General features: G+C 37.9%; 1 protein-coding gene across 4 annotated transcripts in view; it reads right to left on the reverse strand.

The window, feature by feature from the left end:
- Positions 1-16,542, reverse strand: part of MYO5A (myosin VA) — a 203,417-nt gene that overhangs the window by 100,614 nt on the left and 86,261 nt on the right. For all 4 annotated transcript variants that reach the window (XM_088839618.1, XM_088839617.1, XM_088839616.1 and 1 more), the window contains exons 5-8: positions 10,721-10,877; positions 3,839-3,982; positions 1,063-1,144; positions 323-430 (exon numbers count right to left, since the gene is read on the reverse strand). In XM_088839618.1, the coding sequence (XP_088695744.1) occupies positions 323-430; positions 1,063-1,144; positions 3,839-3,982; positions 10,721-10,877 (491 nt within the window). The remainder of the gene's footprint in view (positions 1-322; positions 431-1,062; positions 1,145-3,838; positions 3,983-10,720; positions 10,878-16,542) is intronic.

Genomic DNA, 16,542 nt, shown 5'->3' on the forward strand with positions numbered 1-16,542 from the left:
AGATTTATTGAAGAATAATGTACATATCATAAAACTCATCCATCTTAAGATTGAAATTCAAAAATTTTGGGTAAATTTACAAAGTTGTACAATCATTACCATAACATATTTTCAGTATAGTCCTCATCATCCCCAAGAGAAACTCTATGCCCATTTGATGCCCAAATTTTTTTATGAAGAAAATTAAATCCGAAAAAAAAAAAAAAGTTAATCTCCCCCAAATTTTCACCACTTAATATGAAGCTAAGCCACTATTCCAAATCAAAGGTTGCTTGAGTCACAGAGTTATTGCTTCCAAGAATTCAAGGATAAGATTACATACCTAGCAAAGTGCAGGCCTGCCTGGTATGTGCCATCTCCTTGGCATCATCTACTCCTTCAATCACTGGACTGCCACCTTGATTCGTGTAATGAAAGTTATTTGCATCTCCTGCAATCAAGGACAAATTTTTAAAAGATTTGCAGTCTATGAAAAGGCCTTGACTTCTACCCTTATGTCCACTCTGCTTTAGAGGCAGCGAAAGCACAATTAATTGTATAGAGTCTGGAGTCTGACTGTCTGTATTTTTAGCTACATTTTAATACAAGACTCAAATTAAATAATGGAGCAAAATGTTTGTAGAGTTTAAGTGAATAGTCCTTTCCTAAAGGTTTTATTTCAATCTACATGCTACAATGCTACATGAAAGTGTTCTTCAAACACTTTCCTCCTTTCTTCATCAGAGACCTCATATGGTTCTACCACATAAACGCCTTTATATTTCCTTTCCTTTTAAACAAGGCAAATTTCAAACATACACAAAAGTAGAGAAACTAGTATAATGAGCCCTTGTGTACTCATCACACTCATCTTAAACAAGTATCAACTCAAGACTAATCTTGTTCCACTTATACAGCCACTTACCCCGTATCCGTCCCACGGGTTATCTTGAGGTCAACTGTAGACCTCTTATTTCATCCTTAAATATTTCAGTACAAGATAATCTCTTTTTTAAGAAGTTATGAACTTGGAAATATACAGAAGATAATACCAGCACAATAAATCTAATGTCATATTCATACCTAATCGCAGCACTTTAAATTCAGGTGAGTTTGCGGAGGCACAAAGTTGATAGAAGATATGATAGTTTCTCTCCTCTTCTGCCTTTGAAATAAGAGTTTTCAATTACAGAATTTTAATCTAAAATTCAGAAAAGTTTTATGTTTAATATCTATGGTTATTGAAATGTGATTTATTAACTATGTGCATCTGTGTGAGTGTATGTGTTGGTCACATTCAACATAATATATGTGATAGTAATGCTTTTTAAACTAGTAAACAGCTTGCTATATGGCACTGTTATAAGAGATCAGTGACTTTTGGGGAAGCTAAAATCTCTGTTGGCCCAATATTCATATTTTCTCATAGTACCTCTTAGATTCATGGTCTTCCTAACACTCTGGGGAAAAAAGTCCCATCTTTCCCATATCTTAGACTGGACCATCTACTGTAGTTGTTTGTAAGAAATCCACAAATGCACTACATCATCCATATCAATTTAGATTATATATTTAAAAATCAATAAAAATATATTTCAAATAGAAAATAAATTGTGTACAATTCTAAGACCATTTCTTAGTATTTTCTGACTGCCTTCTTCCACATATATACTTTCAAAATACAATATAATACTACTGTTCATGCAAAACTTAATTCTTATATTCTATCATCATATTCCTGAATTTTGCAGTGTATTCAGTTGACAGAAAGTGAAAGTCACTCACTTGTGCCTGTTCTTTGTGAACCCATGGATTATACAGTACATTGAATTCTCCAGGCCAGAATACTGAAGTGAGTAACATTTCTCTTCTCCAGGGGATCTTCCCAACCCAGGGATTGAACCCAGGTCTCCAACACTGCAGGCAGATTCTCTACCAGCTGAACTCAGTTGACAGAAGAATAGAGCAAGTAAGGCCAAAGTCAGGTTTCATGCATAATGGGGGCTGATGTCTGGTAAAGAAAACTTATTACATGGACAGAAGACCCTAAACAAAAAAACAATATACCAATGCCTATAAGCACGAATAGGCAATATGAGGGCTTCCCTCATAGTTCAGTTGGTAAAGAATTTGCCTACAATGCAGGACACCCCGGTTCGATTCCTGGGTCAGGAAGATCCGCTGGAAAAGGGATAGGCTACCCACTCCAGTATTCTTGGGCTTCCCTTGTGGCTCAGCTGGTAAAGAATCTGCCTGCAATGTGGGAGACCTGGGTCCGATCCCTGGGTTGGGAAGATCCCCTGGAGAAGGGAAAGGCTACCCATTCCAGTATTCTGGCCTGGAGAAGTCCATGAACTGTATAGTCCATGGGGTTGCAAAGAGTCAGACACAAATGAGCCACTTTCACTTTTCACTTTTCAGGCAATATTTTAGGGGGTTCAGTACACAGACAATTAAAAAAGCTGGAGAATCTACAGAAATGCTTTGATCATCTTTGTACATGAAGCAATATCACATATGTACTCTCTGTCGGACTCACTTTGATATAACCAAACATCCTCAATATTATATAGCCTTGAGGATTGGGGAACAGCTAGAATTGCTTCACAGTTTCTAGACAAGAAGGGTTAGGCCCCACTACTAGTCTTTGATCACCATACCAATTTTCCCTTTCATCATCTACCTATCAATCAAATCTGTACTATTTAGACTCAAGTCTTCTCTTGGATCATATATTTCCCCCATTGTTTCTTCTGGCTACTAAATATTTTTTTAACCTATTCAAGCATACATGTGTGCACAATAACACTGTTCTGTGTGTATCTAGATATTAGAACAATGGAGGAGGGAAACTATTGCTTTATTATACAAATCAGGTATTACATTTAGGTAGCCACAAATCAGGCACATCCCTAAAGTCAAAGCCTGAATAGTTCTAGGTTGCCCAAACTCATGACTTTCAGTATGTTTTTCTACACACGTTCTAAGCCTTAATAGACTTGTGCAATGGAAACTACAGACTCAGCTATATGGCAATGCCAGGGCTATTGCAATCTCCATGAGGCAGGCATCAGTGAAGGGGCTAGAGGAACCCCATCTCACAGTTTGCAATGGGTCCCCAGGAGTCCTATACTAGGAGTTTTCCAATGGTAAGTCCACATTCCCTGAGCATAAACATGTCTGTCAGTGTTGTAATGTATAGTGTTTCCCATTTACAAATAAAAAAGGAGTAACAGCAGGAGTTCCCTGGGGGTGGGGAGGATTCCAGATTTTCATTGCCAAGCCCTGGGTTTAATCCCAGGTTGGGGAACTGAGATCCTGGAAGCCACCCCCACTACCCCCTTCAAAAGGACTACCAGCATATGTGTGAATGAAAGTCTTATACCAATACGTAGACTTGAGTGTGTTTTCTGACAGTGGTTCACAACTGAGTTATGAGGATCTATTAACTCCCAACATTTTATCTAAACAATACCATATTCTGAAAGAAAAGAAGGAAGGAAGAAGGTCAAGAACATTTTTTTTTAAAACTGAGTTCAAACTATAACTCATTGAAGCATAGACCAATGTCTTCCCTATTAACTGGGAAATGTGACAGACAAGACTAAACTAACAGCACCTCTTCTTAACTAATCTTTTCCTACATGCGTCTGGAGGAAACAGTCAAAACCATTAAACCTAAATCACTGTCCAGTCCCAAGACTATCAGTCTAAGGGGTATTCTCTGACAGGATCGTTTCACATGTTTCAGTCCAGATGTAGTTTGTAGTAATACTGACATAACATGCTCAAGAGAATCTGGGAATAAAGTGAGCTCTGGAATGATACAGCAATCTGTATATTTACTGGCCTGGCTTACCTGGAATACCACTCTGGATTTCTCTAAAAGGTAAGTTCTCATATTGGCACCAATGATTCGATATCTCTTATCAAAGCCAATCTCAATATACTTCCCAAAACGGCTACTATTATCATTCCTGGTTGTTTTAGCATTTCCAATTGACTGAAAAATAAGGGAAAAAAAATACGGTTTTAGAAGTGCAATTCATGCCCTGACATGAACAGATTTGTTCAGGGAGAGACAGAACAGAGGTGAACACAACCCTTTAAAAGTGATTCTTTTAAAATCAGAACCAATTTTGCCCCTGCAAACCGCATGCTTTGTCACTGCACAATCACACAGGTATATACTAATAGTCGGTATCAGCCTTGTTATTTTCACACAAGTGATTTCCAGAAACAGCAGACGGGAGGCCAGCGGATGGGAGGTCTTCACCATGGAACACACTCATTCACGTCAGCAAAGGAAAAGAACGGATGGGACCAGGTGCTGCCTAGGCACAAGCCATCCTGGTTAAATAACTAGGTTTTTGATTTCTTGAAATGTAGTCTGTTTCATGTAAATAAGCTGGCTAAGACAAATTAATATTTTCGTGGAAATATTGCTCTGGTGTTCAGGGTCTCTTTGTTTCAGCTGGATTGCTTATCAGTGGAGTGTTAGTAATTACCACCTCAATTCAAAGCAATTTTCAGAAACCAGAGACAGTAAAATTTGGCTTTGAATTTGATAGTGGTATCTAACTTGCGAGACATCTGCTACAGAATGTAAAGAATGTAACTTTCTGCTAAAATTTTAATATAATCTTAAACACTTAAATGGCATATACACTGTCTTCTGATTGAGGTGACATGCTTCTATAATTTTTACCTTCAAGGCAAAGCAAAAAGCATGCTACAGTTAGAAAAGCATGGTTTCACACAGTGCATATATTAAACGCTTAATTAAATAATTTTATATAATTAATATCTTTCCCTATGCAAAGCCTGTGACTACTAGGATTAGGACACTGAAACCACAGCAGAAAGATATGAGAATGCTCTGCAGCATTAAGAAGGTAATATAGGAAAAAAAAAAAGGCAATACAAACACAAGTGATGAAAACAGTAGTAGCACAGCCACAAAAATTAACACATTAGAATCTCTGATCAATCAAAGAAAACACGTTTAGTCTTTGAAATATGACAGGTATTATCCTATTCTGTTCTGACAATGAGAACACTGCTAAATTTAAGATTAACATTAAAGATGGAAAGAATGGCTGGAAACTACTTTTTCAGCAAAACTTGACACTACAAAAAACACAACAAAAAGTCTCCATATATTCCTATTAGTTTATTTTGTTTAGAAAATGAAACTAATGTATCAATGCAAAGTCTTCTTTCAACACAACACAGTCTGTCAAAGAGGAGATGAGGTTACATGTGGTAGCAGTGGCAGAGCAGGGAGAGTCACTGAGTGCTTCCGGGGCACTGTCTCAGCACCTTCCCCAGCAACTACGCGAGCTGGGAGAAGGTGGTCCACAGCTGCTCCTCCCTCCCAACTCCTATCCCAGTCTCCACATGTCACCTCCCTTGGATCGCCTCAGGGTGTGGAGTGGACCTGCCACAATCACTACACTCTGAGAAGAAGCAGTGAGCTGCCAGCGTTGAAACTGATCTTTTGTCTTTGAGTATAATGAAATATATAAGTCTGAGGACTTGGGTATCACAGCAGGCCCTACCACCAACTTGCATCATTTAATCCTCTGAAGAGCATTAGTGTCCTCATGTGTTGACTGACTAGAATAGATGAGCAGTAGTTGTTCAGTGGCTCAGTTGTGTAAGACTCTTTGCAACTCCATGGATTGCAACACGGAAGGCTTCCCTGCCCTTCACCATCCCCCAGAGCCTGCTCAAACTCATGTCCATTGAATCAGTGATGCCATCCAACCATCTCGTCCTCTGTCACCCACTCCTGCTCCTGCCTTCAATCTTTCCCCGGCATCAGGGTCTTTTCTAATGAGTCGGTTCTTCACATTAGATGGCCAAAGTACTGGATATTCAGCTTCAGCATCAGTCCTTCTAATGAATATTCAGGATTGATTTCCTTTAGGATTGACTGGTTTGGTCTCCTTCCAGTCCAAGGGACTCTCAAGAGTCTTCTCCAAGACCAAGTTCAAAATCATCAATTCTTTGACACTCAGCCTTCTTTATAGTCCAATTCTCATATCTCTGCATGGTTACTGGAAAAACGATAGCTTTGACTATACAGACATTTGTCAGCAAAGTAACGTCTCTGCTTTTCAATATGCTGTCTAGGTTTGTCATAGCTTTTCTTCCAAGGAGAAAGTGTCTTTTAATTTCATGGCTGCAGACACCATCTGCAGTGATTTCAAAGCCCAAGGAGCTCCTTTGCCTTTTGCTTCTCTTTTCTCAGCTATTTGTAAGGCCTCCTCAGACAACCATTTTGCCTTTTTGTATTTCTTTTTCTTGGGGATGGTTTTGATCACTACCTCCTGTACATTGTTATGAACCTCCACCCATAGTTCTTCAGGTACTCTATCAGATCTAATCCCTAGAATCTATTTGTCACTTCTACTGTATAACCATAAGGGATTTGATTTAGGTCATACCTGAATGGCCTAGTGGTTTCCCCTACTTTCTTCAATTTAAGTCTGACTTTGGCAATAAGGGGTTCATGACCTGAGCCACAGTCAACTACAGGTCTTGTTTTTGCTGACTATATAGAGCTTCTGCATCTTCAACTGCAAAGAATATAATCAGTCTGATTTCAATATTGAACATCTGGTGATGTCTATGGGTAGACTCATCTCTTGTGTTGTTGGAAGTGGGTGTTTGCTAAGACCAGTGCATTCTCTTGGAAAAACTCTGTTCGCCTTTGCCCTGCTTCATTTTGCACTCCAAGGCCAAACTTGCCTGTTACTCCAAGTAACTGGAGTACAGGTAACAGAGTACTCTCTTTACTTCCTACTTTTCCATTCCAGTCCCCTATGAAGAGAAGGACATCTTTTTTTCGGGTGTTAGTTCTAGAAAGTCTTGCAGGTCTTCATAGAACTGTTCAGCTTCAGCTTCTAGAATAGATGAGCAGTAGCATCCCTTTCAAAATTAAAACTATATGATTCTAAGCCTTTAACCCGATACGGAAACAAGGTTCTGGATATAAATAGTGCCTTTTGTCCTTTCCCCCTAAGTGTTTCATCAGTCTTACAAGTACTGTATTTATAACAGCCTCCCTAATGCTATTTTCATTTCAATCAGCAAGAAATTGTTAAAGGAAAGAAGTTTTGTGGTCTTGATTTCACTACTGATTTCAATGACATGTTGAGTGCATTATTCTTCTTTACTAAATGGAGATGAAAATCTTCAACTACAATTTATTAAAGAGGAAAAAGAACTATTAAGACCTGGTGTGCCCCTATCACTTTCCTGGTTCCTATCTTAGGATAAAAATTTCTAGGAAATAAGAAGGGCTAAAAAGCAAATGTCATAAAATTGAGCAAAAAGGAATCATTTAGTTCTCTGTACATCATTTGTATTTTGCAAAAGGAGTCTATGCTGAGTATGAGAAGTGGCTGGCTTTCCAAAGGATAATGTGCAAATCCCATAAGTCACTGGGCTGCAATGTTCAAGGTGTGGGATGACTGTAATCACTGGAGACATAGACACGCCTTTCTTGACATCGCAGTAAAGGGCTCTGATATAGAACATAATCCTGAGGCAGGCTTAAAAGCTACAAATTTTCTAGGCCACATATTCAATATTTTACCTATGTTTTCTTCCTGTAACTGTAAACCCTTTGTCACCATTTTTCAGCCCTATATTCCATTTTAACCTTTCAATTTGGGATGCCCTTATTTTTTTTTTTATTTTTTATTTTTTTCCTTATTTGTAGTTGTTGAAAAGTAGTTATCTCTTTAATAAATTTTATTAATCCAAATTCCTGCAGAGAAACTAAACAATATAATAGAATGAAGCAGCAAAGCATAACAGCTATCAATAAATTTTTTTTAATTAATTTTTTAAAATGTATAACTGCTGTCTTTTTTCTTTCTTCCTAGCAAACGAGGTAAATTCCTTATAACTGTATTTAAAAAGTAGTATCTGTAGCCATTTCAAAATTTTAATATCACTCCTACATAACACAAATCTGTGTTATAGGAAAAAATGTAGTTATTTTTTAGAATATAGCAAGGTCATAAAATATTTTATTCAACTTGACATATTCCAGAAGCTTCATTTCAGACTTTTGTTATTATACGGTTTGAATCTAAAAGAGATGGGGTTTCCTAATGCCATCATAATCAGGACTTTGGTATCTTCTAACGTTAGGAACTAAGAATGGACTAAACTATTGTTGAACACCAAGAATTTGTTGTTATGATCAAAAACAGCAAAAAATAATGGCAGAAAGTAAATCCCTGCTGTTATCTAAACCAAAACAAGAAATGGGCTACACAGACTATATTATCACAATAGTAACATGAGTAGGATCCACCATTATATCTATATAGTTTAAATTCTTTCAAAATCTTAATATTTTCTTAAGATCTTTACTGCTTTCTTTTGACATAAGCATCTGTTTTCTCTTGTCCATGCTATTTCAGAAAACATTTCCAGTTCTCTTTCCATAGCTCCCCCAGCCCGTGAGGCTCTTAACTTCCCCAGCATCTCTTATTTTCTCAATCCCAAGAACAGAAGTCCCGCTTCTCTAGAAGGTAGCCCTGTGGGCAAGGGGTCACAGCATACTATTCTAAAGTGTCACACACAGCACTGCACACCAGGCACAATTACCTCTGGACTGATTAGTGCAAAAACCACTTGTATCACTGGTACACCAGGCCAGTTCTAAACGCCATCTGTGTTTGGTTGACAAATAAGACTTGACAAAGGGAAAGAAAGGAATAAAGAATGCTGACTAGGATTATTAGTTAAAAAAAAAAAAAAAGTTTGTTTCTGCATGTGCAAAGTCATTTCTCTCCATTTACTGAGACTTATTTGCTCCATTTAATGTAACCTTCATAAAATCGCATCAATACACAAATAATCCTCCAGTTACAAATCCTAAAACACTCAAGTTTTCACATGAAAAGGTCTATTTTCTTTGGTCTGAGCATGTCTACTTTGTACATATAGTCTACTTTTGAAAGGATATCTTTTCAATGAGTTTGAGTCAGTTCTAGTGAGTTGGATGAACCTAGAGCCTGTTATACAGAGTGAAGTAAATCAGAAAGAGAAAAACAAATATATTAACACATATATAGGGAATCTGAAAAAATGGTATTGATGAACTTATTTGCAGGAAGGGATGGAGATACAGATGGACTCCATTAGAGAACGGTCTTGGGGAGGGAGAGAGTGAGACAAATGGAGAAAGTAGCATCAACATATATACACTATCAGGTATAAGATGGATAGCTGGTGAGAAGTTGCTGTCTAGCACAGGAAATCCAGTCTGGGGCTCCGTGATGACCTGGAGGGATGGGATGGTGGGGAGGGGAGGGAGGCTAGGGAGGGAGAGGATGTGTATATAATTATGGTTGATTTGTGTTGCTGAATGGCAGAAACCAACACAACATTATAAAAATTTTTTAAAAAGTTAAATTAACAAAAGGGGGAAAAAAGGACATATTTTCACTGACCTTTCTTTTTTCAAGAATTTATATTAGTACATTTCTTTAAACTTAGATATTAATGATGTAGAATCTGATGCTGGGAAAGGTTGGGGGTGGGAGGAGAAGGGGACGACTGAGAATGAGATGGCTGGATGGCATCACCGACTCTGTGGACATGAGTTTGAGTGAACTCCGGGAGTTGGTGATGGACAGGGAGGCCTGGCATGCTGTGATTCATGGGGTCGCAGAGAGTCGGACACAACTGAGCGACTGAACTGAATAGGGGTAACTTTACATGAAGAGATGAAGTTCTTAGCATTGAGATTGTATATTTTACTAGAGTTTAAAATTAATACAAATTTTTTCTTAGGTTTTTCTCAGCATATTTTTGCTACACAAATAGTATTTTGAAGTCTACGTTAGTTTTTAAAGAATAATTAATTATTGTCTTACTTACAAATGTTGTGGAAATTGCTTATTTTGTTATATTAAAAGCTATGGAATTTGAAAGAAACTCTTAAAATTGTTTAGTCCATTGCCCAGAGACAAAATAGATGGTGCTTATTAACAAGATTTTCCCTAGAAGTCTTCTAATTTCAGTATGATAATGATTCCAATGGACATGAGTTTGAGTGAAGTCCGGGAGTTGGTGATGGACAGGGAGGCCTGGCGTGCTGTGATTCACGGGGTCGCAAAGAGTTGGACACGACCGAGCGACTGAACTGAACTGAATCTAAAACTGTGTGATATGCTTGACAGAAATATGCAGAAAAATGTTTCCAAGATCATGATTTAAGTTTATAGTTCTACCTGGAAAAACATAAAAACTTACAGCTAAACAGGTTAGACTACATACAGAAAATGAAATCTGGGTAAAGGAAGAATAAAACTCATTCATGCTTGAGCATAGTGAATCCTACGTTTTAGAAGGAGCTTAAATAAGCTCAGGATTGGGGGGAAAGGAGTAGTTTATATTTCCAGTACAAGCAGCAATAGATACAAATTGATTAATTGAGGAAAAGAAGTGCCATTGTCAGCTACTTGGAGTGGTAGGTTAAAAACACAGGTTTATGGAATACAGTGTAATCCTTTATAGCTGAACTTTACTTAAAATGTCTATTGAATTTTTACTTTTCCTAGATCTCTTACTAATATCTGGAACAGTATTTTCCTACTCTTAGTGGTTGGGAGGTCCCAAACTTTCTGACATGTGATGTTTCAATTAAATTTTTCAGTGTGGTTCTTACGGAGAGGATACAGTAAGAAGGCCGTGGCTGCTGCTGTCTTACCTCCATGATGGGGTTGGAAGCCAACACCTTTTCCTCAACATTGGCTTCACTGGCAGAACCACTGACTGTTGCAAAATATCTCATGGCATACTTAGCTGAGACTGTTTTTCCTGCCCCAGACTCTCCACTTACAATGATGGACTGATTTCGTTCATCTCTGTAAAACAAAGAAGAGTAACTGACATTACTGCCCACTTCCAAATGTGATTAACATCATTTTCTCTGTGTTCTCATCAATGAGCCAAGGTGAATTCTTGCTGGTTCATATATGCAAAATTGTGAGAAGGAACCCAAGAACGACATTTCCTAATAAAAATAACTACTTACGAAGTAACAATGAATAGAGAAGGAGAAGAAGATATCAAGCATTAAATTTGAGAGCATTGCATCTAAGAATGAGTCTGTAACAGTCTGAATGTTTTATGTGTAAATATCTCAAATATATTACTCTATTAATAAAGAAAATTATTTTTGTATTTTACAGCACTGTTGTCAACCACCTTCAAAAGAGACAGGAGTTACAGCAAGTGAATTTAGAAGAAAATACTACTTAATTAAAATGACAAATTATCTACTGGCTAACAGTCCATAAAGTAGTATCTCTCACAAATTCCAGTTCTCATTAAAGTACCCTCATTACCAGAGAATAAACAGTTCATTTGTTGGCTGATTCATTCAAATATGTTAGAACTCAAAGACTATCTACTATTACATACATCTTTAATTCACTCATACAGTGACTCAAAACTCTAGGTGATGAACTTGCTCATAAGACTAACATTTCTTTGAGGATAAGGACCTATGTTACCATACTGTTAATATCCAGCACCTAGTCCAGAGTCTACACATCACAAATGCTTAGCAAATGTGCATTGAGTGAAAGTAAGTCTAGGAATAAATCTGCCTTGGTTATGACTTTGACTGGGACAGAAGCAGGAAACTAAAACTTCCTGAGATGAAACCAGCAATCAGCTACGATTCATCAAATTAACTGAACAAGTTCATAAAGGTGGCATCCTTTGTGCCCTTAATTTACAGAGAGACAAGATGACTTTAGGGGTTTTCAGTGGAACTATCCTACACGCCACAAGATTAGGAAGTTATTTCACTACAGAAGATAACCTTTTCGTCTTTTAAAAGAGATTTACTTACCCAACAAGCATTTAGCAGACACCTGCTGCTGCTGCTGCTGCTAAGTCACTTCAGTCGTGTCCGACTCTGTGCGACCCCACAGATGGTAGCCCACCAGGCTCCGCCATCTCTGGGATTCTCCAGGCAAGAACACTGGAGTGGGCTGCCATTTCCTTCTCCAATGCATGAAAGTGAAAAGTGAAAGTGAAGTCGCTCAGTCATGTCCGACTCTTCGCGACCCCATGGACTACAGCCTACCAGGCTCCTCCACCCATGGGATTTTCCAGGCAAGAGTACTGGAGTGGGTTGCCATTGCCTTCTCCATAGCAGACACCTACTACACACCAAACATGGTGCTAGATACAAGGGATACAAGCTTAAAAAGCTATGATCTGTATCCTCCAGTGGTTGATGGTCTGAGAGGAAAGACAAACTAATAATTAAAGACTATAATAAATATAATGAGGTCTTGAGAAGAAGAGGTGATCAAGGAGGGCTTCCTAGAGATGATCCCTTAGCAAAGTCTAGAAAGATGAGTAAGAGAAAGCAAGGGAAGAAGTTAGGAAAGAAACACTCCAGGGAAAGGAGATAACATAAGCGAAGGCTCAGATGCATGAGAAGTTAGGAAACATTAGATAATTCAATTTGGCTAGAACATGAAGTAATGACAGATAAGGCCACAGAGGTTAATAAGAAGTGGATCACAAAGATCTTACATGAGATGTTAAGGAATCTGAAGTTTACCTAAAGGTCACAGAGTGCTACTTCAGGGTTTTAAACAGAAAATAAACAATCCAATCAGTAAAATCACTCTGGCAACAATGTGGATATGAGTTGCAGGGGGTCCATATGGAAAGGTATGAAAGTCTGAACAAAGATTGTGGTATATTGACTGAGACAGGCAGATGGGTTTAAGAGATACCAAAGTGGTAGAATCAAAAGTACTCACAATAAGTTTCCAAAGTACAAAGATTTTTCTATGATAAAGGCTTTTTTTTCATTGAGAAATGGGAGTCACCACATTATTTTAGAAAATTTGAAAAATACAATGGGAATATCCAACTCAGGCCTGATTAAGTAGTTCACATCACACTACCAGGGCTGATAAACAGCCTGTTCTGACACTTTGACTCCCATACCATGGGGAAAATTAGGACCTAGGTGACACACTAAGGAATATTTAATACTTATAGTAAAAGCTTGCATATAATTCTCATTTCTAAAAAAAATCCTTGAACCTCACAGTCATCAACTCATTCCCTTTTATTTGAATTTCTAGACTCAGATACTCTCACTGCCTCTGTACAAATGACTTCAAGACAAATCACTCTTAACCGGTTCTCATTGTAGGACTAATACCACCTTTCTATTTTTCAGTCATTTAGAACATTTTAATGTTCTCAGATACATTAATCAAAGGACAGTATCAGCAGCCTTTGGATTCCCTTCTATAATTAGAAAAACTATCTCTTCTTAATTCCTGAATGATCAGTTCTGTCACTATCCCCTGTGTGACAGCTACCTTGACAAAATTCTCCCAGCATGCCTTCCGACAATAAACAAGGTGAAGAGGCTTCCACTAGACTGATGAAAAGGAAATATTAGTGGGAACTGTTATGCTAAACTGTACTGCCTTTCAAATACTATTTCAAGTCTTTCTGATAAAGAGTTGGGGCTTCCCAGGTGGTTCAGTGGTAAAGAATCCACCTGCCAATGCATGAGATGCAGGTTTGATCCTTGAGTTGGGAAGATCCCCTGGAGAAAGAAATGGTACCCCCACTGCAGTATTCTTGCCTGGAAAATCCCATGGACAAAGGAGCCTGGTGGGCGACAGTTCATGGGGTTGCAAAGAGTCAGACATGACTGAGCAACTGAGCATGCATGCATGCGTGATAAAATGTTATATCAAAAAATTTAAACTTCATTATGTAGTAGCCCTTTCTTACACCATGGGGAAAAAGAGAACTCTGAAAGGAGATAAGGTTGAGGATTGTTCAGATGGATGACACAGATTTGTACAAATACACACATACACACAGTGATATCAAGCACACACCAGATACATTTTCTTTTCCAGGAGATTTAGGATCCAGGACCCACATGACCAGCAGTTTTTAAGGGACTCCATTATTTATTATATTCCCCTGCTTCTGGCCAGAGGCTTCCCTTCTTCCCCAAGCCTAGTAGAGCACTCCAGTATATACATAAGCACCACTCTTCCATTACAGAAATTTCTCTGAATCAAGATCTGATCTTTGACCTGTCATTTACCAATTTCATGACTTTGAGCAACTGCATGCCCCTCTGGGTCATAGTTTCCCTCATTTTAATGATTAAATAGCACCCAAAGTCCTTCTCAATTCTAAATTATTAATACTATAAACTAAAAGTTTAACTCCAGAGTTGATTTTTCAGATATTGGATATGCCACAGCATGTCTCTAAGCCAGGTAAACTCTTGGGACCAAGTACAATTGGAATAGGACAGGCCTACAGATGCTCAGATGGTCTTAAAGGGCTATATTTGACATGGCCAAACATTTCTTCTCTGTAGGACCCTTGAATCTGAGATAGTCAAAATCAACACAGGGCTACAAAGAGAAAAAAATGTAAGCTCTTTCTACCTGCTTTTAAATGAAGAACAGGAAATAGAAATGTGTATAAAATAAGTACAGTCATCTTTAAAATGTTGTTCAGCTATATGTGGCCACAGGATGAAATGTCAAAAAGAGACAAAAGCAGAGATAGGCAGAAGAAAGAAAGACAACTAGAGACATAAAAGGAAGAAGGGTAATACATAATAAAGACATGAAAAGGGAAAAATAGAAAAAGTATAATAGAGAAAGGGAGAAAACAGCCAAAAACATAAGGGATAAAAAATTTTATGGTTTTAAGGTGAATATCAGAGTCTATCCTACTCTACTTATTTGAGCTCTAAGTTTTAGAAAGTTGAAAGTGAAAGTGTGCAAATACATAAACAATAATTTATTGTTCTTCCAAATTTTGATTAGCTGATCCTTAAGGTGCTCTCATCCTTATAAGACCCTTCATTTGCTACTGGGATGTAGATATCATTTCAAGGACCTGATAAAACCATATTAAGGAATACAGATTTACCATTCTTCATCAAGGACAAATCAATCTGGAGCATCCTAAGGCTGCAGGAACTGAGAATTTATGATTTCCGGCTTAGCCAGTCCTCTCAAGTGTCTCTGCAATGATCCTAAATGGCCTGGGTACTGGGTGCCCTGAAGTAGAAGTGAACTGTTGTGATCTGTTTAGTCAATGGTACTTCCAGAGGCTATAATGTGAATCAAAAGCTACCACCCAAAAATGCTGCTTCATTCATTCATTAAACAATGAAATGAGTAGTCACAATATGCCAAACACTTTATGAAGATAAAAGACTCTATGGTCATGGCCTATTGACCATTGACTAAAAAGTACAGTCAAAATATAGTGGACCTGGTGGCTCAGTGGTAAAGAATCTGCCTGCTAGTACAGAAGATGCAATTTAGATCTCTGGATTGGAAAGATCCCCGGAGAAGGAAATGGCAACCCATGCCAGTATTCTTGCCTGGGAAATCCAATGGACAGAGGAGTCTGGCAGGTTACACATCCATTGGGTCGCGAAGAGTCAGACATGAATAAGTGACTAAACAATGACAACAACAATTACAAGAAAAGAGGCCTACTCAGGATCTTATGAAAACATGGAGAAGGAGAAGGAGATATGAGGAGGAGATGTCAGGAAATGCTTTCTAGAGAAGGTGATGCCTGAATTGACTCATATATAATAATAACGAGAAACAAGGTTGTACAGGAAAAGGCAATAGAATTAAACTATGGAGAAGCACCTGAAACCCCAGGAACTAAATTATTCAAGGACAGAATATCCACTCTGGGTAGATAAAAGAGAGAGATGTTTAAGCTTCAGAGACTGCCTAAACAAATGCAAGAAGGGCCCACCCTAAGGAAAGGCCTAGCAATAGAGCTGTGAGACTCCATGATGATGAAGACTGTGATGAGAGTAACAGCTTAGATTTAAATAGTAATTTTCAAAATGCTTTTTATGTTTATCAGCTGAGGTAATTTTCATCTCTGATGTAAGCATAATAAATATTATCTTTTCTTGGTTGGGGGAAACAATAATGCAGAGAGGTCAGATGGCTCGTCCAAGGTTAAAGCAGAGGTGAGTTGTTACACTCCACATCTCTTAGTTTCCAGATGAAAAGTCTATACTATGCTCCTTCTGCTTCTCTGCAAGCTCCTCGCCATGGTTTGCCCTCCATTGGAAAGAGTAAAAGACTTCTGCATTAGTCCGCATGAGCCAAATGGAAATGAATGCATACCAAAGAATGCTTTCAATGTAAAGCTACATCATCTAGTGCAAGTGTTCTATTTCAGGTAATAAAGCTGAGGTCCAGGGAGACCGGAAGATTTAAGCTTATATAGTCATTTGTTTATGTAGCTTCAACTAGTATGGATATTGTTTCCCTTACATTAAGGTTATGCATGTGATTCTAAAATTTATTTTAAGAAAACCGATAAATGAAACAATCAATAAAATTTATTTGCTCTACCATTCACAGTGGAGGAAAACAATATGAAATCAATCAATATTACTTGGTTTTAAAGAGAAAAAAGAGATTAAAAAAAAAATGCCCCGATGTTTAAAGGAAAATAATGCTG

Source organism: Moschus berezovskii, chromosome 9, assembly GCF_049115385.1.
Source record: "Moschus berezovskii isolate FMDL1 chromosome 9, NW_MosBer_1.0, whole genome shotgun sequence".
NCBI classification, from domain to species: domain Eukaryota; kingdom Metazoa; phylum Chordata; class Mammalia; order Artiodactyla; family Moschidae; genus Moschus; species Moschus berezovskii.